The 24,855-nt window shown below is 38.2% G+C and overlaps 2 protein-coding genes across 4 annotated transcripts in view; one reads left to right on the forward strand and one right to left on the reverse strand.

Moving 5' to 3' along the window:
* Positions 1–9,198: 9,198 nt before the first annotated feature.
* Positions 9,199–14,235, reverse strand: LOC139307930 (uncharacterized). The gene is made up of 2 exons (XM_070931286.1): positions 13,785–14,235; positions 9,199–10,695 (listed from the first exon to the last, which is right to left on the reverse strand). Exons 1-2 carry the CDS (start codon positions 14,233–14,235, stop codon positions 10,046–10,048), a joined length of 1,101 nt encoding a protein of 366 aa, XP_070787387.1. The 3' UTR covers positions 9,199–10,045.
* A 696-nt stretch (positions 14,236–14,931) lies between these two features.
* Positions 14,932–24,855, forward strand: part of CDAN1 (codanin 1) — a 34,468-nt gene continuing 24,544 nt past the window's right edge. For all 3 annotated transcript variants that reach the window (XM_070939853.1, XM_070939845.1, XM_070939861.1), the window contains exons 1-5: positions 14,932–15,091; positions 18,170–18,861; positions 21,040–21,252; positions 22,225–22,418; positions 24,624–24,743. In XM_070939853.1, the coding sequence (XP_070795954.1) occupies positions 14,999–15,091; positions 18,170–18,861; positions 21,040–21,252; positions 22,225–22,418; positions 24,624–24,743 (1,312 nt within the window). In that variant the 5' untranslated portion in view covers positions 14,932–14,998. The remainder of the gene's footprint in view (positions 15,092–18,169; positions 18,862–21,039; positions 21,253–22,224; positions 22,419–24,623; positions 24,744–24,855) is intronic.

Below are 24,855 nucleotides of genomic sequence, written 5' to 3' on the forward strand. Positions count from 1 at the left end.
TGTGCATTGTTCTTTCTGCAACATTTACTGCTTCGGGAAGCAAACCAAAAAAGTATTGTGAGTTAATCTTGATTACAATACCTTTAGTTAATAAAATAATTGTGCTTGTAACTTTGAGAAAGAATGTATTAATTTAGTTTGTCTCAAATAGTAAATTTCAAGATTAATGTTAGTAAAAGACAAGACAATTAATATGCATGGTTTAATCTGAATAAGCAAGTCCTGCCCTCCACAGCTTGAGCCAGAATAAAAAATATTTTTTATTCTTTCTGTAGAGTTCATAGAACATTTAGCCAATTAACCTCAACGAGAGCACCATCTACCCTCATTCAGACCTGCTCTGTCGTATGAATGATCAGATGTTGATGTACTGGCTCTGGCACTGTTGCTCTATGCTGAAAAGTTACTGCTTTAGGGATCCACATTATCCTGGGGTTTTAGCAAGAATTTAAAAAAAATATTCCTGCCAGACTGTTGAGGGTTGGTTAGGGGTGGTGGCGGCATACTTTTTTAGAATTAAAGGTACATTGCAGGCACATTAATTCTTACATCATATTTTTGTCTACAGTGTAATTGTACTGCATGGAGCCAAAAGCAGCTGAAACTTACCATCTGTAATGTCTTTGTAGGCAAATGCATACTCTTAGGACAAAACAAACAGATAGGTTTACCTTTGCATCAGAGATAATTTGTCCATTTATATTGTATTTGTATCAAAAACATGGAGCTCCAGGTGTAGTCTTCTTTGCTTAGGTTTCTTAAAAGTCAAGAAAATGCCTTGACATTTTGTTCTTGATAGTGTTCAGAAGTTAAATTTGCTTGGTCATCTTTTTCTTCAAGTAGGACAGCTCTAATCAGAGCTATAGGTCTTTGCTCTTAGAGTTTGAATAGATGTAGTTCTCTAATAGCTTAGTTGCTTCCTACAATAAATATAAACAGTGCCAGTTGTCTATTCTGTAATAGTAATCCGTGTAATATAAAAGCAGTTTCCAGAAGACAACAATAATTTTAATATATGGATACTGAATGATATAGAATATATACTTTTTAACACCCTTAAACGTGTGAAAGAATGCCTGCATTTTTCAAAATCTATCCATCATCTTAAAATATTGCTTTTACATTATCTTTTTCTGTGGCAAGTAAAATATCTTAATGTGGAAAAATAAGGACAACTGGTTTATATCTTAGAGGGAAAAATCTTTTTACATACGATTTAGAATGGAAAATTTAGATGGTTAGTCTCAGCTGGTACGTTGTCAACTATGCTATGCTAGCTATGCTATGCTATCTTCTCTAGTTATGATCATTTAATGTTTGACATTTGGGTTAATTCAGTCTCTTGTTTAGGTAGCATTGATCTTCTAGTGCCAGTCTTGCTTAGAGAATGGATCCTTAAGACCATCCTGTCTTAAGAGGTTTCTTAAGTTTCAAGAGCACCTTTCAATTCAGCCATAAGAGAATCCAACATGATGTCCGTTCCCTGCTGTCTTTTCTTTTAGTGTACCATGAATTTTGCTGCTGAGGTGTGGAGAGGTGAGGACATTCCTACATTAGGCAAGTCATGAGGAAAACATGCAGATTCTGCGAACTGCATTAACACCTCAGAGACAATTTGGATAAATGAGATCCCATGTCTATAATATATTGTCTGCTTTGTTTATGAGTCATGACTAATAATAGCTAATATATACTTCCCTGAATTGATTGTGTACTCAACTAGATAATCTGACTGCACAATCTCTTCTGTTGTTGTATATTAAATATAAAAAAACCACTAGATTTCATGCTTATGGTTTTTGTTTGTATAATCTTTTTGCTTTACCAATTTTTTTTTTCAAGGAAAACAGGTTAAGGAGATAGGTGGGCCCAGTCCTCAAATCAGATGTGTGGAGACATTTGTTAGTCTGCATGCATTTTAACAACCAGTTGACTAACAATATTCATATGTTCAATGTTCAAATTAAATTAAAACAAATATGAACAGAAATATACATGTAATGCTGCTTTTTCTACAATTTTTGCATTCTATTTCAGATATTCATATAATTCAATGCAATAGGCTGTATGTTGAGAGAAAGAAATAATAAGAACTACTATCTGGTCTTGTTTTTTCTTAAATTTAGTGATAGCTTCGTTACTCCAGTACTATTAATTGGTTTCTATCATTGTTTTAGTAACACTAATAATGGCAAACCCTTAAAACTAGAAAATATTTCAATTTAACTTCTATGGTTGTTTAGATGAACAAGTTGTTTTTATGAACACAGTTCAGCTTGCTTATAGACAGTTCAAAGAAAGGTATTCCTTTTGTACTGCAATAATTTATCACAAGGACATTTTAAATGTAGAAAGCACTATGATGGGATACAGAGAGAATCTAAGTAATGATATACTCCTTTATATCTCCAATTTTCACATAATTCTCTGTACTCAGGTTACAGTTCAAAAAATTTGCTTTTGCTAATAAAAGGAGCTCATTACCATACTTTATCTGGAGTGATCATTTGAAAAGAAATTTCTTCGAAACTTATCAAAGTACGTGAATTATTAAATTTACTTCTTAGATTGTAAACAGGAACTTTGCTTTGATAATTTTTGGCTTTTGTTCCTCTTAAATTTCAGCCTTTTGCCTTAATTTTCTACTGGGAATATTGGGTTAGGTCCAGATTGTAATTTGCCAGCAGGACTGTCCCAGAATTGAATAATGCAGTACACTCTTTCTGCTGGAAAATGGGGGAAAGCAAAAGCAGATTGGGAGTCAGATAGAATATTACAGGAAGAGAGGAATTAGTGAAGATTCCCCCTTCCCTATTTATTCTTCAAAAAGGAAAAACAAAACAAGGAGAATAATGCCTCATCCCACTAAATTGTGGTTTCTCAACTTGGCATAAATTAGTGCAAAAGTTCCTAAATTATTTCTTATTAAAATAATTGAAAGAATGAATTAAGGAAACAAAAAGTCAATTTGGTAATGTTTTTTTTCCTTAAAACCTGGAAGACAGACTGTATAGTGCTAAAACCAGTATCTCTCCCCCATATATAGTTGCTGCTGCTAAGTAGAAATAATTTTCAGGGGCCAAGAATATTGATTGATCTTTTCCATCCTGGAGCAGAACAGGGAACACATAAATAGTTGGGGATTGATCTTTGCTGAATTGTGTCTATGTTTTGTGTGCTCATATTCAAGTACTTCATTTCAGTTTGGCATAAAGTGGGAGCCACTGAGCCCTTCCCAGTTCTCTCTGCTTTGCAAAGTAACAGCTTAGGTCTCAGATCTGAGGTGTTTCAGCTATCTGGACCAGTACAAAGGAGAGTAATATTAATGCTGTGTTGACAGGTGAAAGCTTGCCTTAAAGAGGATGTGTTACACAGCTCCTCGGATTCTCTAGAATAGGTTCTCTAACTTCCGGTTGCATGTTGTTCCTCAGTGATCAGAAAGTAAATATCTAAATCTTTCCCTTTATTAGTGAATTATTCATGGCCTGTTATGTTTTATGTTTTGCCTTCTTTATTGCAAAAAAATAAGTAAAAATCCAAATAAATTAAAATTAAATTTCAAAGCCAGGGGTGAATATTAATTTGAAAATACTCAACAGTCTGACTTTTGTTTTAAATTAGAAAAGCCATCCATTATTTATTCAGAAAATACTATTTCAAGGATAATACAATGAATTGAGATAAAAAATATTCTGGAGAGGTAACTTAGTAGTATCAAGAATTTCAAACTTTTCTTTCCTTGCGTTCAGAGTTCAGATTAGATGTCTTACCGTTTTTGCTCAGTCATTCAGAAACAAGGTATTGACAATGGTGTCTTTATAATGCTCATTTGTACATAAAGATGTAGTTATTTATTTTACCCCATTTGTATCATATCAAGTTTTTGTAAATGTTTTGAGTTCTGTTTTTAAATTATTTTGTATTTTATTTTTATAAACTGGTTCTAAATAAAAATCATTCAGCATGCAAACAACATTGACTAGATTTGTCAGTTTATTTTTAATGGAGCTCATCTAAAAATAGTTTTGGATATAATGTAAATTGGAAGAAGCTATGAAAAACTATTTTTTCCTCTCTGAAAAATGAAACTGGTGCTGAAAAGAGGAATGCAGATCTGTGAAAGATCAGCTTTGAAATGTCAGTAATTAATGCAGCATTTTAATAAACCTTTTCTACAGTGCTGAAATAAAGATGGATAAATATGGATATTTTTCTGCTTGCTCTATTTCTTGGTAGCACATCCAACCAATTACTGTTGGGTTCACCATATCCCTATTAACAGAGCTTGGGTGCTTATAACCACAACTGAACTTGCCCATTTTGTCCCATTTTACTTTTATTGTCACAGTTGTTAAGTGGTGAATCACTGCAGTTGTTAGTAATATAGTTATTAAGTGAATCTGGCTTCCCCATTGACTTTCCTTGTCAGAAGCTAGCAAAAGATGATCACATGATGCACACTATAACCGTCATAAATATGAATCAGTTGCCAAGCATCTGAATTTTGATCATGTGACCATGGGGATACTACAACAGTCATAAGTGTGAAAAACAGTCATGAGTCACTATTTTCAGTGCCGTTGTATCTTCGAATGGTTACTAAATGAGCTGTTGTAAATCAAGGATTACCTGTATTTTGCTTTTAAAAATGTTTTAGAATGCAGTGTCATGCCATAAAATAAATATAAAACAGTTGAATAACATCAAAGTTTAATATTTTAAATCTAGGGAATCAGAAAATCAGAATCAAAAGTATTTTGATAGTAAATATCAAATAATTGTATATTTAAATATTTTAGCAACAAATAAGTATGATTATATTTCTGTGTAATGTACTGTTATTTTGGACACTTGAGTAGCTATGCATAAGGTTCCTAAGCATTGTCAGGGTAAGTATATCAAATTTCTGCTAAAACTGTTCCTGTTTAATCATTATTCACACATTTCTCACATTATATAATCTACCTATGAAAGTGAAAAATGAACAGGGCCAGGATAATAGTAACAAGTTAAACCTATTTGACAAAACAACTGCATATGTCAATAGGTCACAATGACCTATTGTTATCTTAGGAAACGTCACATTTTTTTGCAATCTTTGAATTACTGCCTATACCTGTATTGAACCATTCAATCTAGAACAGCCACTTACTACAGTGGTGTACAGGAAGTGAACCTTGTATGAAAACAAGATGCCAACTCCGTTGCCATACTTAATTTGGCAACACTCTGAGTAGCAAAGCTTTAAACACATCATCTTCCATTATTAGCAATGTTCTACTGTATATTGTATAGCAAAACTGTGTAGATACATAAATGAACATATTGTAGATCTCAGACCAGATATGGCAACATGTGGCAGAATCTTTTAACTCCCCACATTATCATATTTTATGGTGGCATAAAATAGGAGCAAAAGAATAGACCAGAATATATAAAGAAATTCAGTAATATAAATAGAAAAGATTTCTTATCATATGCTGATCATTTATTAGCATTACATTTCTTGAATGATTAATGGGTTGTGTGTTGTGGTCATAATTCTTTCAGAAGATGGGATACACTGTACTGCAACCCTAATTTATGCTTCAAACCAAAATGATTTCAGTCAAGACTCAAGGGCAGACTTCTTTGCCTCTGATACTATAGTTAAAAATTGTTACTAATATTTTAATATTAATAAAAGACACAATTTTACAAACTTCTACACTATGTCGCATATATATATGTGTGTAAATGTATGTATGTATAGAGTGTATGTGTATGTAAATGTTTACACACACAAACACTATAGTGTAAAAGTCAGTAAATTTGTATTAATGTTAAAATTAATTAGAGTACATAATTAATATGTATCTAACCTTTTACTAACTTGTGGACTTCAAAGGCTGGGGAACTCTGGGAGTTGAAGACCACAAGTCTTAAAATTGTCAAGGTAGGAATCCCTGTTTTAGACTATCTAACAAATATTTACAACTGCAAGGATAGGACAAGAAAAATTCACAAGAAGACAGGGATGCAGGAAAGATGGTATTTGTGACACATTTTTTCTGGTAAAGTATTTGGAATATTTTCTTATTTATTATACTTGCCACATTAAAGCAAAGCATTTTTCTACAAATATTTGTATAGAATCAACTCCATCTTGAAGATTTAAACTGGTGCTGTTTGTATGCTGCTTCAGTATGATTGAAAAATTGCATATTTTATGACAAAAATGCTTTGAAGGAGACTTAAAGGAATCGAGTTTAAATAATACATACTTTGAGGCAAAGCATATTATCAGAGGATTTTCTGAAGCCTCTAATAATAATTTGCCCCAACTGCTATATCCAAAGCAAAGATAGCCTAATTAATGGGAATACCACTTACCTCAGAATGCTACTGGAATCACAGCTCCTTTCTATTGAAATAGAATCTTAAGAATCCAGTACTAATATGAATGAATGAAGATTCAAGTTGATTCAGTATGTATCAAATCATTATGTGAAAATTAACACAAAATTTGCTGTATATTTTAAGCTGGCCCAAAAAGGATTAGTAGATCTTTAGAAATCAACCTATGCAAATATATTTTCTGGCTTTAATAAGTAGTTATAGTGGACAACTACTTTTTTTGTTATTGGGTTCTGAATTGCAAGGTTATTCCATTTCAATTTTCAGGGATGTTATTACAGCATGTATCTTACACAAAAGAACAATAGTAATATTTTTTCCCCTTCTGTTCATTTTGTCCAATTCTCAGAATCTATTCAGACAAAGCTCTGAAGTTTTCTTGACAAAGGTTTTCACAAGTGATTTGCCATTGCCTCCTTCCAAGGGTTGACAGAAAGTGATTGGTCCAAGGTCATCCTGCTGGGTTCATGCCCAAGCAGGACTAAAATTCCCAGTCTCCTGGTTTCTAGCTTGTTAAGTTAATCACTATACCAGGGGTCGGCAACCCATGGCTCTGGAGCCGCATGTGGCTCTTTCATCCCTCTGCTGCAGCTGTCACCAGTTGGCTCCACAATTGGTAGGGCTTTCAGTTAGGACAGGTAGAGGAAAAAGGACGCTGTGCTAGGAGGAGATTCTATGGTGGGGGAACCGGACTTCCGGTCGGCTCCAGAGTTGAACAGGGGGCTTCCAGTTGGGACCTTTGTGGCTCTTTGAGTGCTTAAGGTTGCTGACCCCTGCACTATACCAAACTGGTTGTCAATGGTAATAATAATGGGCCACAAAATACATTCCTTACATTTCAAAGACATTGTCTCTGATTAAAAATGATTTTTTTAAAAGGTGATTGTATTATCCATAAACATCCAATGGTTTTAATAGGAAGCAATTTGAAATGAGGCATGTCTATATGAGACTAATGCATTAAAACTCTTATCTGCTACAAGAAGCCTAAATATATCATAACAGAATATTGGAGATGGAAAATACAATGTAACTAAATCATCAGATGCTGCCTAGAATAGTGGTAGCCTTTTACACACTTGAAATATTTTAGACAAGCAACAATAGTTGAAGATACGTATTTATCCCAAGTGATTCTTCACAATATTTAAATTATATTTACACACTTGAAATATTTTAGACAAGCAACAATAGTTGAAGATATGTATTTATCCCAAGTGATTCTTCACAATATTTAAATTATATTCATACCGCTAAAAGTGCCTTAATGCTGAAATTTCTTAATTTCCTTCTAAATTCTCATTCAGTTCTATGAATCTAGCAGAAGACACCGAGTTTATTACTATCTATAAGGCAGGCTTCCCTACATTGCCTTAGAAATGTTTATTATACTATTTGAGATTTAACATCTTTCTATACCTTTATGGAGGTCTCTCAATATAATTCACACTGAAATAAAGTATTTTATGCCACGACTTCTATAAAGACTTTTATAATAAATATATTGCTTTTTACCCAGACTTCAGCATTTCAGAGTGCAAGCACACAAGGTCAATGTGGAATGGAACAATGTATGCAGTAGAGCCTTGAAAAGATAGTGTTATTATTTTTACTTTAGTAACTTTAGTAAGATAAAACTCTCAAATTTGAATATTTTCAAGGTAAAACGTAAGTGTGGTATAGATTATATCCTCCTTGGAGTGATACTTTTTTAAAAAAATTTCTCTGCTGTAACAGGTCTACTCAGGATATCAAGATCCCCTTTTTGACTAAAAAATCCTTATATGAATCAAGTACACTAAATGGTTTACATCTGTTGTAATTTGTTTTAATGAAGGTTATTTTTAAAACCATTCCCCCACTTCACACACAAGCAAGGCTCATACTTTATACTAAAACACAGTTTGTTGACTAACCACTATGGTAAGTGCACGAAACATAAATCACCTTGGATGCACAATTCTCATCTTCCCTAGTGAGACTGATCAAATGGACAGGATCATGGGATAATAGTCTTCAGCTTACACCATTTGTTTGCAACCAGAACGGTGCTGGGGGGAAAAAACTTATAACCGGTCCTCTCACTTATGACTATTGCACCATCCTCATGGTTACATAATTAAAATCTGGCACTTGGAAACTGGCATGTATTTACAATGGCTACAGTGTCCCAGGGTGATATGATTATCATTTGCAATCTTCCCTGCCAGCATCTGACAAATCAATATAAGAAACTGGATTTGCTTAATGGCCGCATGATTCAGTTAACAACTGCAGTGATTTGTTTAACTCTGAAAAAAAAAAAAGGTTGAAAAATCAGGTGCAACTTACTTAACCACCACCTTGCTTAGCAGTCAAACTTTTGGTCCAAATTGTGGTCATAAGTTGAGGACTACCTGTATTGCAGGTGATTTTGACTGTTTTACCTTAAGGCTACATTGAGCCTGGAAAAGTATGATATATAAAGCATTATATTTCAAAACCTAGAGAGCACAGGTATCAAATTTACTGCGTCATGTTGCCGTCACGTGACGTTTTGCAATGTTTTTCCCCTTCACGGAGCTGTGGTGGGTGTGGCCTGCATGTGATGCATCCGGCCTGTGGGTAGCCAGTTTTGACATCCCTGCTATAGAGTGTTTGCAGCATGGTAAGTCAAACATACCGCTTAGATTTTTTTCCCCCTAAAAAATAAATCTCAAGAATACGGAGCTTTTTTTTTTTTTGGACAAATTTCCTTTTATTATACAACAAAAGGCAACCTTCCCATTACTGCATATTTTGTGCAAAGTGTTTTGATGGGGAAGTTGTATTCTGAATAGTGAGGCATGAGCAATAATGGAGGAATAATCAGGAAAAACTAGCAAGCACTTGGCTGGTGGTTTAGTACCTCAATTTATTCCCAATGCTAGAACAGATAAGATCCATAGCCTGACTAGGTGGCTCACTGGCTAAGACACTGAGCTTGTTGATCAGAAATGTAGGCAGTTAGGCGGTTCAAATCCCTAGTATAGGTCTCCTGCGTGAGCAAGGGGTTGGACTAGATGACCTCCAAGATCCCTTCCAACTCTGTTACTATTAAACTTAAATATTATGGTATATTTTACGGGAGAGATACTATGCAGCATTTAAAATCAAGATTTTTTTTTTACCAATTCACAATTTAGATTGTTACAAAAAGATGTCTTATATGACATGTTTATACCAGAAAAGAATAAAGTTGCTGCTATCTCTTCATTCTTGTTTTAAACTCATTAGAAATATCAAGATGTCAGGGTTTATTTATTCTCTCTTAGCAAGCCAATGTATGAGACATCAGCCAGGTAAATCCTATTCATTCTTACTTGGAAGTTAACCAGCCTAGGTACGGCAGGACCTATTTCTGAGTAAACATGTATAGAAATGAGCTTTTAAAATTCACTTTAATATTAAATATTGCTATAATGTCCCTCACAGTCAGTTGAATCAATTTGTAGCTAGTGTTGTTTCCCTTAGGATACAGGCTTTCTGCACATGGGAATACTGGATATCTCATACATTTAGCATTATCAGAAACAAATAGCCAGAGAAATTTGCTAGCCATGATGCAGTGCCGGAGCAGGGTACAGAATAGCTACTCAAATGTCACAGTTGCTTTACATGTATTCAAGTCTTACACATCTGCAAAACAGAAATAGTAACAGCCATTTGAATGTTCCTTTTTAATAGGTCTGTGTGGAGGCCGAGGAAATTCTGAAGGGCCTGGTTCTTGTGACATTGAGCTGGAGCTGCAGCTGCTGCTTCTGCTGCTACTCCCAGCTACTGGTACCCTAACTCTGTCCTCGACTAAAGGGGATCCAGGACTCAGGTATCCTGCGGTGGTCTGGGTAGTGACAGTAGCAAAGGTAGTTGGACCGGCATTGTTTTTCACATAGACATTTTTTATAGCAACTAACGTATGTGTCATGACACTGAGGGTGTTGTTGAGATCTTGCATTCCTTGGTGTAGCAGCCGAAGATTATGATTGATGCTATCGAACCCAGATTGAATGATATGCAGTTGATTCTGTTGGATCTGTAAGAGATCTTCTTCTGTAATTTCATTAGAGTCTGTCTGGGGTTGAGTTTTCGTTTTGGCTTTTACTTTTCCGCAAGGGCCTCCGTTCGGTATCCCCAAAAAAGGGAGCTGCTCCTGGCTAGGAGGAACAACTGCCATATCTTCTGAGCTTTCTTCTGGTTCCACTACTTTCACCACTATTTCTTCTTTTAGATTTATTTTCTCCACACACGATTGTTGGGATGGACCAGGATCATCTGTAAAACCTAAAAGTAAAGGCATAAAACGTTAATCTCTTTATGAATGGAATTCTTGATTATTAAGCCTGGGTATGACCAACAAGTAAAAAGTAACTACAATCATTCTGAAATGATGTAGTTTTCACTGGATATTATTACTTACAACTAAACTTCTATTTTCAACCAGCAACTGAACATATATTAATGAAAATATAAATTATAAATTGAATAATAGCAGAGAGAACACTATTTTAAAAACACAATACAATTTAACTGACAAGAGTACAGGGAAAAAATAAAATATACTGTGTTATACAAAATATCTACTTGTGTTATTTACTGTACTTTTATCTCTTCCAGGAAATGAAAAAATGTTATGAGAAGAGCACTTCAAAGTGTTTATATATTAAAATGCATAAAGACCCTGTTTACTTTTTTTGTTTATGAACAGAAGATGAAGAATTTCTTCATTATTGAAAAGTTTTTTCATGTCTCAAAATGCAAATATTTAATTAATTTTATTTTTTTAAAGCTAATTAAATTTAAAAACTAACATGGTTTGGACTTCATGAATTAAAAATTAGGCTCAAAAGTTCCTCCCTTAAAAAAATGTTCTAAAAAACTATGCAATTTCCCTGGCTTAAATGAAGAACCTACACAGTATTATGCCAAAGCTGCAAAGTGGTATAGAATTAAAGTCAGGCTAGAAACCAGGCAACTGTGAGTTCAAGTCTTGCCTTAGGTACAAAGCCATCTGGGTGATTTTGGCTAGTAATACTCACTCTCAGCTCTGGGAGGCAATGACAAACCATTTCTGAAACCCTGCCAAGAAAACTGCAAGGACTTGTCCAGGCGGTTGCCAGAACTCAACACTGACTGGAGGGCATTGTTTTTAAAAAATCAATGATTATGCAAAAAGATGCTGCACTAAGCCAGAATGTGGATTTTGATGTAGTGTGCTTCTATAAACCAGCTACTATAGCTGTGCCAAAAGTGATACCATAATATTATGTATGAATGCATCTATTAGGTGTTGGGAAAAAGTGTTTTTAAACACAGCATTGTTGCAGAACAACACAGAATATGATGCATGCAACCAAATTTCATTCTCTGTGGAGTAATTCACAGTACAGGATATCTCAGTCAACATCTCTCATTGATTGCCCCATTGATTAAATCTTGCAGGGTTATTAATAGCTCATAAGCAGTACATAGAAAAGTAGAGCAAATATATTATCTTTACTGGGGGCACTGCCCCCACCATTTCTAATTTAAAATATCAAGCAGCATACACCTGGGAACACGTATTAACACATCCTTAGATATTCCAGATCAATATATGTAGTCCTCAACTTACAACCATTTGTTTTATTGACTGTTTCAGGATTGAAAAAAGTGATTTATGACTGTTTTTCATCTTTACCATTGTTGCAGCATCCCCATAGTCACGTGATCAAAATTTGGATGCTTGGGAACTGGCATGTATTTATGATGGTTGCAATGTCCCAGGGTTATGTTATCACATCTTGTGACCTTCTGACAAGCAAACTCAATGGGGAAGCCAGCTTCACTTAACAATCATGTTACTAATTTAACAACCGCAGTGATTTACCTTAATAATTGTGGCAAGAAAGGCCGTAAAATGGAGGCAAAACTCATTTAACAACTGTCTTACTTAGCAGTGGAAATGCTGGGCTCAGTTGTGGTTTTAAGCCAAGGCCTACCTGTACAATTGTTCAGTGTAAGAAAATATTTCAAACCACAGATTTTTAAAAAATTAGAATTAGGAGTCTAGTTGTAAGAAACATTCTTACAAACTAAAGAAATTCAACCTAAAAGTTTGATTTAGCTGAATGATATTCATTATCCTTCTATAAAAAATATTTATTCTGAATTAATTTCAACTCTTACACATTTCAGTGAAATAACTGTCTTGGGGTGGGAGAGATGTACAGTGTCTTAAATAATGGGGAGTCAAGAATTCTTAAGTTTATCCACTGCAATTAGTCTAAAACCATTCCAAGAGGTGCCGATCTCGTCTGCTCCAACCTAGCGATATTTCTTGAAAGAAGGGAAAGGATATTGGCAATTGTCTTTGAAACTTTTCATTCTAAACCTAAGCAAGCAGGAATCTTCCGGTTTCTAATATTCTAACAACTGGCTCTACCCTGCCCCTTATTCTTCCCCTGTCCATTGGGCTATTTTCAAAATTTTAGCACAGTTGAAATTCCATAATCTAACTAAAGTTTCAATGTGTACTGAGAATATACACTGCTCAAAACAATAAAGGGAACACAAGCTGAAGACATCCGAGATCTGAATGAATGAAATAGCCTTATTAAATACTTTGTTCTTTACATACAGTAGTTTATACACTGCTCCAACAACTAAAGGGAACACAAAACTACTGTATGTGACGAACAAAGTATTTAATAAGGCTATTTCATTCATTGAGATCTCGGATGTCTTCTGCTTGTGTTCCCTTTATTTTTTGAGTAGTATATTTCTGCTACAGTAAGTGAGAAATGCAAGCTACCCCATTTTTACTTTCTCTTTATTTTCTAGTTTTAGAGAGCTCAGCAGTAAAACCAAAACCAGCTCCTTCCACGCTGTTTCATCTCCACGGAAAGTCTGAACTAGCTTCCCCATCAATCTAACTGAATTGGCACGAGACACTTTTTTTTTTTGCATTCCTGATACTCTTAAAATTCCTATCTGCTGAAGGAATATTTTAGAGCATCAGCCTGCAAGCAGTTCCTTAACCCAAAGGACCCCATATTTCCAAGATGTTCTTGACCCGCAGGGAACTTTAGCCGCATCCATTCAACGCAACGCCAACTGCTGCAGCGATGGGAGGTTAGTTCTTATCCAAACGGCATCCAGCAGCTTTTCTTCTGGGCGTATCAAATAGAGAGACTGCGGGCTGCACCAATACTTAAAACGGGTGGCCGAGAGCGCTTCACGGCCAAAAGCCGCCGGGGGAAAGAAGAAAAAAAAAAGCAACGGAGGGGGGGCTATTGTTGCCCGCGAAGGGAAGGGCGGCGAGGCGGGGGGGGGGGGGGGTAAAAGAGCAGCCCCACCGGACAAGGGAAGAAAGAGGCTCCTTTGCAACTCACCCATATCCGACGCGGAGGAGGCTCTGGGCAGATCCAGGGTGTCGATCCCCCCGACGATGGGCAGAGCCTCGTTGGCGGCAGGCAGCCCCGAGGGATAGGATCGGAGGTGGTCGGGCGGCGAGGCGTCCTCGTTGCCCATCAGGAGGCCGAACGAGGCGGGGTGGGGGGCAACCCCGCCGGCGCCGTGGGTGACGCGGCAGAGTTTGCTCCGATCGCGGCGCTTCAGGTCCCGCCAGCGCTTTTTGAGGTCCTCCACCTCGCGAGGGCAAGCGGCCACCGGGTTCACTTTATGCCGGATGAGCTCCCAGACTTTGCGTTTCTGACCCGGGGAGGCTCGGCCAGGCCCGGCTGCGAACAGCACCTGCTCGTGTTTCAGCACCTGCTCGATCAGCACCTCCGTCTCCGCCTCGTTGAAATTGGCCTTGCGCCGCTTGGGCGAGTCTTCCGCCATCCTAAACCTCCAGGGGAGAAGGGTCGGGAGGGAGGGAGGGGGGGGGAGGCTGCTGCTCTGAGAGTCCGCGATGGGGAAGGCCTCCTGCTTTTTATTGTGCCGCCACCGGCTCTAGGCCAAACCCCGGGCCTCGCTCCGAAAGCAAATACCGCGCATGAGAGGAAAAGACGCGCAAACCCCCGGCGCAGGCGCCCCGCTTGTTGACATGGGAGGGGAGGGGGAGGTGAGGCAACCCTGCTGCCGCGGACCTCCTTTGAGCCCGCCCCGCTGTGAAGTCCACCAATCCCCAACTTCCAAAGCTACGCCGCCTCCCAATGGGGGTCTTTGCCGGGAAATGGCTTCGACTCCTTCACTCGTCCGTGCGTTTCAATGCCCGCCTCTTGTCCGGAGCCGGAGGGTTCTGGCCACGCCCCATCGTGCCTTTCAGCTCTAGAAGCGCGCGCGCTCTTTTTTTTTTTTTTTTTTTTGCTCCCCCTGAGAGTTGTAATCCCGCCTTCCCGGCGGGGGCGGCGGCTCCCTCTCAACCCAGCGCGTCCGGCGTCCCATCCGTCTCTTCCCCCCCCCCCGCGCGCTCCTCACGTGCTGAGCAGTAACCCGGAGTTAGAAGGAAAGTAGACCCCGCCCCTTTCTTTCCCTCCCCCCACCACTCCCTCTCTCTCCCGCTGCTGCTCAGGGCGGCTTCGGGGGCTGCGGCGAGGCGTGTTTGCGCGCCTGCCCCGAAGCCTGCAGAAGCGGCGCCTCTAAGTCCTAAGGGCGGTGTGGGATGGCGGCTGCTTTGGAGCTGCTCTTGCGGGACGAGGTGGCAGCCGGCGCGGTGGTGCGGTGGCTGAAGTCAAGCCAGAGCTGCGCCGAAGAGGTAAAAACGCGCAACCCGCTTTGGCGACAGCGAAGCTTCTTTAAGTTAGCCCTCCGTGGGGCGGGAAGTTGGCGGGGGCGGTGAAGTTTCTTCTCGCCTTCAAAAGCACCGCAGAGGAAGAATAGCGGGAAAAAGCAGGAATAGTTGCCTGTTAGGTGCCCCTCCTGCGCGGCCCTGGAGGCTACGGAACAGGGCACCTCCGGGGCCTCCATGATGTGTGCGAATCCGCTCTTTATCTTGGGGGAATCACGCAATCCTCACCCCGAGATCCCGTGCAATCCTTTCCCCAATTTCAGTGACCTGTACGTGTTTGCAGGTTAGCCTTGGCCGAGGGTCAGCCTTGTCTTTGCAACCCATTCCTGGGGGGCGGGGGGGTGTACATTTTCCCACTTGAAATAAGGCTGGGAAAAGTCAGAGTAAACTTATTCCCAAGCAAATGCGCCCAGAGTTGCACATGTAATGAAAACCATCTTTCATATGCGTCTGCTGTCTTTTGCGCATGTGAGAATGAGTTCTTTACAAAAAACAAAAGTTTTTTTGGCAAATCAAAACATGCCTGGATCTTGGATTACCTGAAAGGGAGAAAGCAACGGGATTGTCTTTTCCTGTGCGGAGTCAAGTAACATTGTATCCAAAGCCAATCAAGTTACTATGGCACCTGCAGCAAATTTAAAAAAATAGATAACAACTGCTTGTATGTCAAATAGCAGAAGCGGTCACATCAATCTAGCTTGGCTAGAGCCATTCTTAAATATAATCTAGGATTTGCTGATCAAGGATCAATTTTAATATGCTTTTCTAAATCATCAGGAGATGGCATAGGGCCTACAAGCATAATTCTCCTTAGGTATGAAAATGTATAACTGGAAGAACTGTAGAATTCCTGAACTAAGCATAAAGAAGTCTTTGTACTAGTTTGCTTTCTAGAGAACTAATGTTGGACATGAGTACTTAGTTTCTACACACACACGCAATGTATGTGTCTTGCTTGGTCAGTTAAAGCAACATTACAGCCTAACACTGCAAAAGTGTTTCCTATACCAGTGAATAAATCAATGTTCAGCAACTCCTAGTAATTGGAAAGTAAATTATACTGCCTTTATAAGCAGCTGTTTGAACAAATATTTGATTGTCTTTTTATTACACTGGTTATTGTATAGGATATTTTAAAATGGCTCTCTTGTGATTACAGTAATTAAGTAATGCATTGCTGATTAAAGCATTCTTAGTGTCATTCAAAAGATTGTCTTTATCTTCAGTGCCTTTGTATTTTGGGTGGTGCATGGGAACTAATAAGATTTTTAATGCCAGTTGTTGGTCTAGAGATGCTAAAGAAGTGCCAGTTAATTGTTTAATTTTAATTATTAAACTCATATTGTTAAAATTAACAATAAAAAAACTTAAAGGAAGTAGAAATAAAAGGAAATAAGAGCAAACTCAGATACACAAAATAAAGCCTATAGGGACTGGACATCTTTCCTCCATGCTCAAAAGATTCTGCTCCAAATTAAAAACATGTTTAAGAAACAAATAGGAAACTTGCATGTTGCAAAGCAAGACTAAAATCCTCTAGCACTGGGGTGTCAAACTCAAGGCCCGTGGGCCAGATTTAGCCTGTGGGGTGCTTAAATCTGGGCCAGAGGGCCAGCCTGGAAATAGCAAAGGACCTGCGGTACCTCTGTTAGCCATAACGGGATGCTGGGGGGGGGAGGGCATTTCGGCCGGCAGAGTGCTGCAGGAGGCCGTCCAGACTGAAAATGGGGCAGCTTATACATGATTTAGAACAGCAATCCCCAACCTTTCCAGCTTTGTGGACCCACACTGGTGGTTGTGGGAGGGAGGGGATGGTTTTGCACATGTGCCACTTGCACAAATGCAGTTTTGTGTACTCCCCTGCTCGCCCACTGTTTGCGTAGCCCGGTTCCCAACATGCAGCGGCTGGGATCCCCAGACCCAGGACTGGGGATCCCTGATTTAGAAATGTTCTGTGGATATAAGGAACCATTCTGTCTGAACCGGCAGATTCTGGATTTAATGCATTTGGCCACAAAGTATTACGTTGGAATTCTTCATACTTGTAACGAGCAAGTATATAACTGTTTGTCTGCTCCTGTTTAGCCTCTCCTGCAGATGGAAGTAGCTAAAGTTACCAGTGATTTACCATGAAAGGAAATGACTGTAGCATTTTGCCCAAATCATTATTCCTATGTCCTCTGTAACGAAAGAACATCTGTAGCCAAGATTTATGTACATGGGGTAAATTGAAAAAACAAGAAACCTAATGCTTAGTTTTCATTCTGATTAGTTTAATGAAAGTGTAATAAAAAATATTTTCATATATGAAGCTTAAATTATCCAGAAAAGAAGACAGATATATTTGCAAAGGAAATGAGTACTCTGATTATAGAAGACTTAATAATACTGGTAGAAACAGCCAAAACAAGCTTCTATGAAAGCTTTCCTATGGCATTTTTACATATTAGAATCCATCTTGGACAGTTAGTAATATTCATCTGCTCGCAATCTTCTTTTGAAAAGTCTGATATAAATTGTGAAAAATACCTTATTGTTTTGCTGACTTCCACACAGTTCTATTTCTTTAGAGTAGAAAACAATTTTGCTGTAGTAATGAAGTGGAAAAAATTAAAGTCTTCATTCTGACATTCATTGAAAAGAGAAAAACTGCTGGTGGAAATCACTGTGGTAAACAAATATTTTATATAAATATCAGCATATATGGAATGGTGCTTTTCCAAGTTGGCAGCTGAATGCCAAAATGTTTAAAAATGTATATTGATAGAACAACGTGTAATCACATGTTGTTACCATCTGTTAATTTGGTAAACGTTTGAGAGGAAAAGGGATTATGATTTAATAAATTACAATAAGTCTCTGATTTCTGGTTTTAGATTACCTGAGGGATTTGGTTTTGAAATAGTTTCATTTTGCTTTGTATGCTTATAATAGACATTCATAACTGAGCTCATTCTTGTAAAAAATGCATAAAGTTATGCATGTCTGAAGTAAAATTCAGATTAAAATAAATCAGTTGATGTGTATTATGATTTGTTTGTACAGGACACTCCAATTCACCCCAAACTTATTGCCCTTAATTTGCTTCAAAAAGACTTTGTTCCTTTTTTGATGAACTACATCAGGGAACAGACTAGTCAGATATTGACCCATGGACCATCTACCCCTGCTAAAATTCCAAATTCCAAGATCTTGAGAAATTCTAGTAGCTATAGAAACCAAAGGACTGGATCTGAAAAAAAGTTCCATACTAGTAGCTGTCGGGGACAACTTTTCTTTGATAGAGTTCCTACTGGCTTGCAGTCTCCAAATACCAGTATTTCTGCTTCACAATTGCATGGATCTTCAGTTGTTAATGGATCAAGTGAACTGAATTCCAGTAGTGATCTCTTAAATGTGGATCTCAGCAGTAGCCCAAGTGTGGGTTCGAGCCCTATTTTTTCTCGCAGTGAGAGACGATCTGCTCAGAAAACAAACTTGGGGAATTTTCTTGTTGCTGCCCCAATAAGGCGAAGCAGAAGAAAAGGAAGCAATTGTACAAGTGGTTCTAGTCGGCCAATGGGACATGATGTAGGAAGAAACACAAATGATGAAGTAAAAAGTGAAAGTTCCTCATTCTCGTTGAGACAGAAGAAACCGAGTGAAATGAATCTTGTCTCCACTTGTTCACCATCTGACCAGCTTAATTTACATGATTTGGAGGAGTTTCCACCCATGAGTGCTGCTGGAAAATTAAAGTAAGTCTCAGTTCTCAAATCTTGGTAATTCCGATGAAAAGGAAATGTCCTGCTTCTGGGATGGCAAGATAACTTTTAGAGAAATGCAGGACTTGAAGCAAAATTTCAAGCAGGGTGTCAAAGTCAAGACCCGCGGGCTGGATCTGGCCTACGGGCTGGTTAGATCTGGCCCATGGGGCCGTCCTGGGAACAGTGAAAGACCAGCCCGCGGTGCCTCTGTTAGTGAAAACAGAGCTTGGGGAGGGGGGCGCATGTGGCCCTCCTGGGCTCCGTTTTCTGCTGCAACGGCCTCCTGCAACCCTCTGCCAGCGAAAATGGAACTCCATTTTCACTGGCAGAGGGCTAGCAAAACAAACTAAAAATAAAAGAAAACAAAAGGAGAAATGTTTCCCCTTTTGCATTTGAGCATCCAAGAAGGGACAGAACAGGAGAACGGGAAAGACAAAGAGGAAAGACAAAGGAAAAGAAGGAAAGATGGGAAGAAAGCAAGGGAAGAAAAAGAAGGAAAGGGGAAGGAAAAAGAAGAAAAGAAAGGAAGGAGATTATAATGAGAGGGAGGGAGGGTCTGGGGGAAGTCCTGCCTTAGCACTTGGCCACCACAGGTGCCCCGGACACAAGTGATGCTGAGCTGGCCACACCTACCCGGCCACGCCCACCCCGAGGTCAAAGACAACTCTGATACGTCCCTCAATGAAAATGAGTTGGACATCCCTGTACTAGAGGATTCAGGGTTTTCCTCTATTATTTAATGTCTATATGAATACTGTATGTTGATGCCACCCAAATATATGTACAGGTACTCCTTGACATACAGCCAGTCATTTAGTGACCATTTGAAATTACAACAGCACTAAAAAAGTGACTTGTGATCATTTTCAGACTTGCAATGTTGCAGCATACTCATGGTCATGTGATCAAAATTTGGGTGCTTCCAACTGGCATGCATTTATGACTGATGCACTGTTCCAGTGTCATGTGAGCACCATTTTTAATCACTATATTGACTCTGTTTGTAATCACTCTTACAAACAGAGTCAATGTGGGAACCTAGATTCACTTAATGGCCATATGATTCACTTAGCAATTTCAGTGATTTGCTTAACAACTGTGGCAAAAAAATCATTCTGTTGATTATCTAGCTTCAGTCCCCTTATTACTAAGACTTTAAATTGCCTTCTCCTTCTCTACAACTTTGCTTCAGATAAGTGTGTTTAACAGATGCTCATTTCAACAGCTAAAGCCAAAATATTGATCTGTGATATTACATGGAATATGAGTATATCCTTTTATGTAAAATCTATTTAGTTAACAAAATTATTTCTTGATAAATATACATATTTGATAGAATAATCATATAGAACAATGTTTCTCAACCTTGGGAATGTTAAGATGTGCAGAGTTCAGTTCCCAGTATTCCCCAGCAAGTCAGGATGACTGGGAATTGAAGTCTACACATCTTGAAGTTCCCAAGGCTGAGAAACACTGGTATAGAGGTTACAGAATATTAACTTGAGCTTTTGGAAAGTAATGCATTAATTTATTGAAAAAATAAATACATTAAATTTATTAAAGTATTTTGCCAGTTGCCAGTAGATGGCTGCAGAATATCATAGTTTTGGATTATCTGTATGAAGAAGGAAACTGTTAAGAGACTATAGCAATTTCTATTATGAAATCTTACTGTTCTTTGGGGTTTTTATTGTAGAAAAAAAGATGAGTATGGAAGAATTCAATTAAACTATAGAAAATAATGCATGCTATTGAAAAAAATTGATACCGAAATCAACATTTCTCCCCTCCCACAAAATACTAGAATCCTATGCAACCAATAAAGTTGCATTATGGTAGATTTGGAATAGATAAAAAGTATTCACAGATCACAGAACAAAAACAGTGGAAATTGCTACTATAACATGTAGCAAACATTCATTAAGGATAGATTCTGTTTCCAATATCAGTAGCAATATATTTATTAGTTTCAGTTTCTTCAGAATGGAGAAAAAGAAAAAGAATGTTATTGCACCCATATCCTATTTACGTATTCCTCAAAAGCTTATTAGTCACTAGGAAACTATATTGTATTATTAGAACCTTGGCTTGAACCATCAGGTATCTTCTTATATCTTAAATATTGAAAAGGTTTACTGTCTCTTGAACTGATTTTCTTTTTGGTTTTAGCAAAACCAAACCATCAAGAAGAATAAATCCTACTCCTGTGAGTACTGAGAGAACTCTGTCCAAGCCCAAAATGTGCTTCACTTCTACACCCGTTGGCAACTCTCAAGTTCAGTCTGGAGCAAGTTCTGAGAACCTTAATGATTCTCAGGAAATGAATTTAACTTCTATTACAGGAAGCCTTCAGGAAGAAAGAGAGATGTTGAAGAAAGAAAGGTAATAGAATTTGTGATCTGGTGCCCAAGGGGAGAGAGAGAGAGATGCTATGGGTTGACAGTATGAGTTCAGGCATTTCTTAATGGAATGGGACAACTTGCTGCAGCCAACTTGTCACAGCCAACCATTGCGAGTCAACTTGCGATGGCCAACTCACTACAGGACAACTCGCTGCAAGACAATTCAACAATTCAATTTAATTATTTAAAATAATTTTTGTTATTCACATTTGATTTTGTCCCTTTGGCATCCTTTCTTTAAAGATTATATTCCACTTTTCTTCTATATTAGTGTAAGTGTTGTTCTGTGGCGAGTTGTTCCGTGGTGAGTTGTTCCCCGGCGAGGTAGCCGCAGCAAATTGGCCGTGGTGAGTTGGCTACGGCGAGTTGTCATAGACCCATTTCTTAAAGAAGTAGAACATCTTACATACTGTGTTTAAAATGACTTCTCCATTGCTTTTAATAGAGATGTGATTTGCAAGTTCTAACTATTCTCTTCGGTGTTTTTTTAGATTCATAAGTAACTGGGTTTATTTTCAGATTTGGTCTGAAATTTGGTATAAACATGCTGTAGGAAATAGTAAAAAGTATTAAGATAAGTTTCTTAAAGACTTTGCATTTTTTAAACTTCTGGATAAATGTCTGAAATAATCCAGCAGATCAGGGGTAAAATGCTCCTGGATCGGACCAGATTGCCCGGTCCGTTAGTGATCTTGGCCGGTGGTTCGGCGATCCGGTAGCGATGGTAGAGCAAAGCTCCACCCACCCACCCGGGTGTCATTACTTCCTGGTTTTAACCAGGAAGTAATGTGTTTTTTACCTTCTGTGCTCGCGCATGCGCGACACATGCTCTTTCAAACCAGTAAGAAAGGTAAGTAGATTTCATCCCTGCAGCAGATGTAGTAGAGAAGGTAATGCCTTAGTATTTTTATGATTGATAATTCTGTGGCCATTTACTCTTTTTGTATTACAGATCTAAATTATTCCATCACACGTCTTCCTCTATAAGTTTATCTCTGGATTCTGGCACACCCACCAAATCTAATGCTGGTTGGAATGCATCTCTCCAAACTGAAAACCAGTTGGTAGCCTCAGCTGATGTCAACAAAGTGACTTACAGAAAACAGCTGGAACACCTAGCTGAGCTTTATTCCATTTGCATAGCAGGTAGGAAAATTGAAATGGATTAACATTTGGGATTTCTATCGATTTGAGAGAAGAGCAAAAATGACGATGTGTATGCACAGACATTTATCAGAGATGAAATTTCAAATGAATCTTGCTTTGAAAAAGCTGATAAGAGTACAATGCTGTTCTTTCACCAAACTTATATATGTATTATGCGCCATCCTGTTAATGATAACTGCTATAATAATGCATACTCGGAATTGGAAAGCTGAGAAATAGAATTCTGTGCAACTTAATTTTTTAATTAATTCATACAAATTATGTACATTGACTGTCACTGCTACATGCAGGGCTTGACGTATTATTTATTTATTAAATTTATTTTCTGCCTAACTCGCTCCTGTGACTCTGAGTAGCTTGTGGCCAACTGTCATTCAGATGGTGCTGAATGAATGTTGGTTACAACTAGTTCTTGAAATTCTGGCCTTGCTATGCCGCCTTTGCACCCTCATAGCACTTTCCCTGAGCCTTGCTGCAACTCCCCTGCTCATGCGATCCAATCTTCCCTTGCCGCACCTCCCTTGCCATTTGTGCACCCCTGAGGATCTTCCCCAAGCCATGCCTCCCTCACTTCCCCACGCAACCTGCCCAATCCTTGTCATACTTCCTCCACACTCCCATGCACCCTTTGGTCCTACCCTCTACCCAGAAACCAGCCCAAACTTCACTGCACTCGTGCTGCGTCACTCAGCCCCCCCCCCCCCGGCACCTGTGCATGTCATGCGCAAGCAAGTCAGCAGGAAATAAATGGCTGCTGCCTCGTGGGAGACTTTGAATGTGGGAAGTCAGCAGGAAATTGCAAGGAGAACCTCATCCAATGACCACTGCATTTTAGTTAACAATAGTAATTGGGATTGCTGTCAAAATTCGAGGACTACCTGTAATAAATCATGGCTTATGAACAACAGCGGCTAAGCCAAAACTAAACCATTTATATTTTTTGCATTGTTCTGTATACTAGAATATTATATTAAGCCATAATATGGTTGGAATCTTAGCATATTATGTGACATTTTGGGCTATTGGTTATGGTTTAGCATTATACAAAACAGGGTGTTTTATGTAATTGTCATTCTGTTTGACAGGAAAAGATAGTACCAAAGCTTTGCTCAATGAGAATGAACAATTCTGATTAATCCAAGCCATGAATTAATCATAGCAAGCCTGAATTATTACAGAAGAGAATAGCATTATGCTAAAATGAGTTCTTGGAATGTCTGATTGTATTACTCTTTTTTAGCTTGCAAAAAGGCTTCAGAGGAAGACAAGTCAGACCTTAGGTTAATGCAGGGAAATTATTCTTTTACAGTAATAGCTGTATTCTCTTGAGAGTAGGCTTTTAGGTATAGTATCCAGGCAGAGCTGAACAGGGATAGTCATTTTCTCTTCAAGATAGCTTCCTTTTCTCATTCTCCAGTTTGTTATGCAGAGAGCAGCTTCTGAAACTGTTATAGGTTACTAGTCGTTTGCATTCGGCAAGTGCAAGTCCTTGATATTTTGGTGTAAAATAATGTAAAAATAATAAAAGTAAACATTTTTTTTCCTGAAAGTCAAATCAGTCTGTTAAAGCAGTTTTTTATTGGGTAAAACCAATAAACCCTAGCATCTAACTTGAAATTTATTTTTAGTTACATATATTTTATCAATGATTTAAAAGGCATTATATGTTGCTTCTTTTTAAAATATAAAAGTTTTTTTTAATCTAAACATAGATCGTACTTTTCTTTAAAATACAGGTAGTCCTCGACTTACAACAGTTCATTTAGTGATTATTCATAGTTACAACAGCACTTAAAACAGTGACTTGTGACCGTTTTTCCTTTACAACCATTGCTGCATCTCCATAGTCACATGATCAAAATCTGGATACTAGGCAACTGGTTCATATTTATGACCGTTGCTGTGTCCCAAGGTCATGTGCTCCCCTTTTGCAACCTTCTGGCAAGCAAAGTCAAGAATTGAATATTCAATTCTTGACTTTCATATTCAATTAACAACCGGGTTACTAACTTAAGAACTTAACAACTGTAGCAAGAAAAGTTGTAAAATGGGGCAAAACTCACTTAATAACATAAATTTTGGGCTCAATTGTGGTCGTAAGTCAAGGACTACCGGTAATGAACACCAGAGGGAACCTTTTGGATGACTGCTATTCTTGTTTACTTTTTTTTTTTTTTTTTGCAGAAAACCTCGTGCCAAATATCTTCTCAGAGATTTTCTTTGTATTGCAGCTGCTAACAGCAAAGGGAACTTCCTTTGCAGAAGATAAGGAGAGTGACATGGGATTTATGGAACAGAATACAGGTCAGACATGATATAAGAATCCTTGGATGTCATATGTGATATGTATATTATAGCACATATGATAGTAAACAATGTTAGAAGGATTCTACTAAGAAAAGTAAGAGATTTTGGA

This window comes from Pituophis catenifer, unplaced genomic scaffold (genome assembly GCF_029215685.1).
Source record: "Pituophis catenifer annectens isolate HBS135680 unplaced genomic scaffold, rPitCat1.0.hap2 SCAF_1, whole genome shotgun sequence".
Taxonomy (NCBI): Eukaryota; Metazoa; Chordata; class Lepidosauria; order Squamata; family Colubridae; genus Pituophis; species Pituophis catenifer.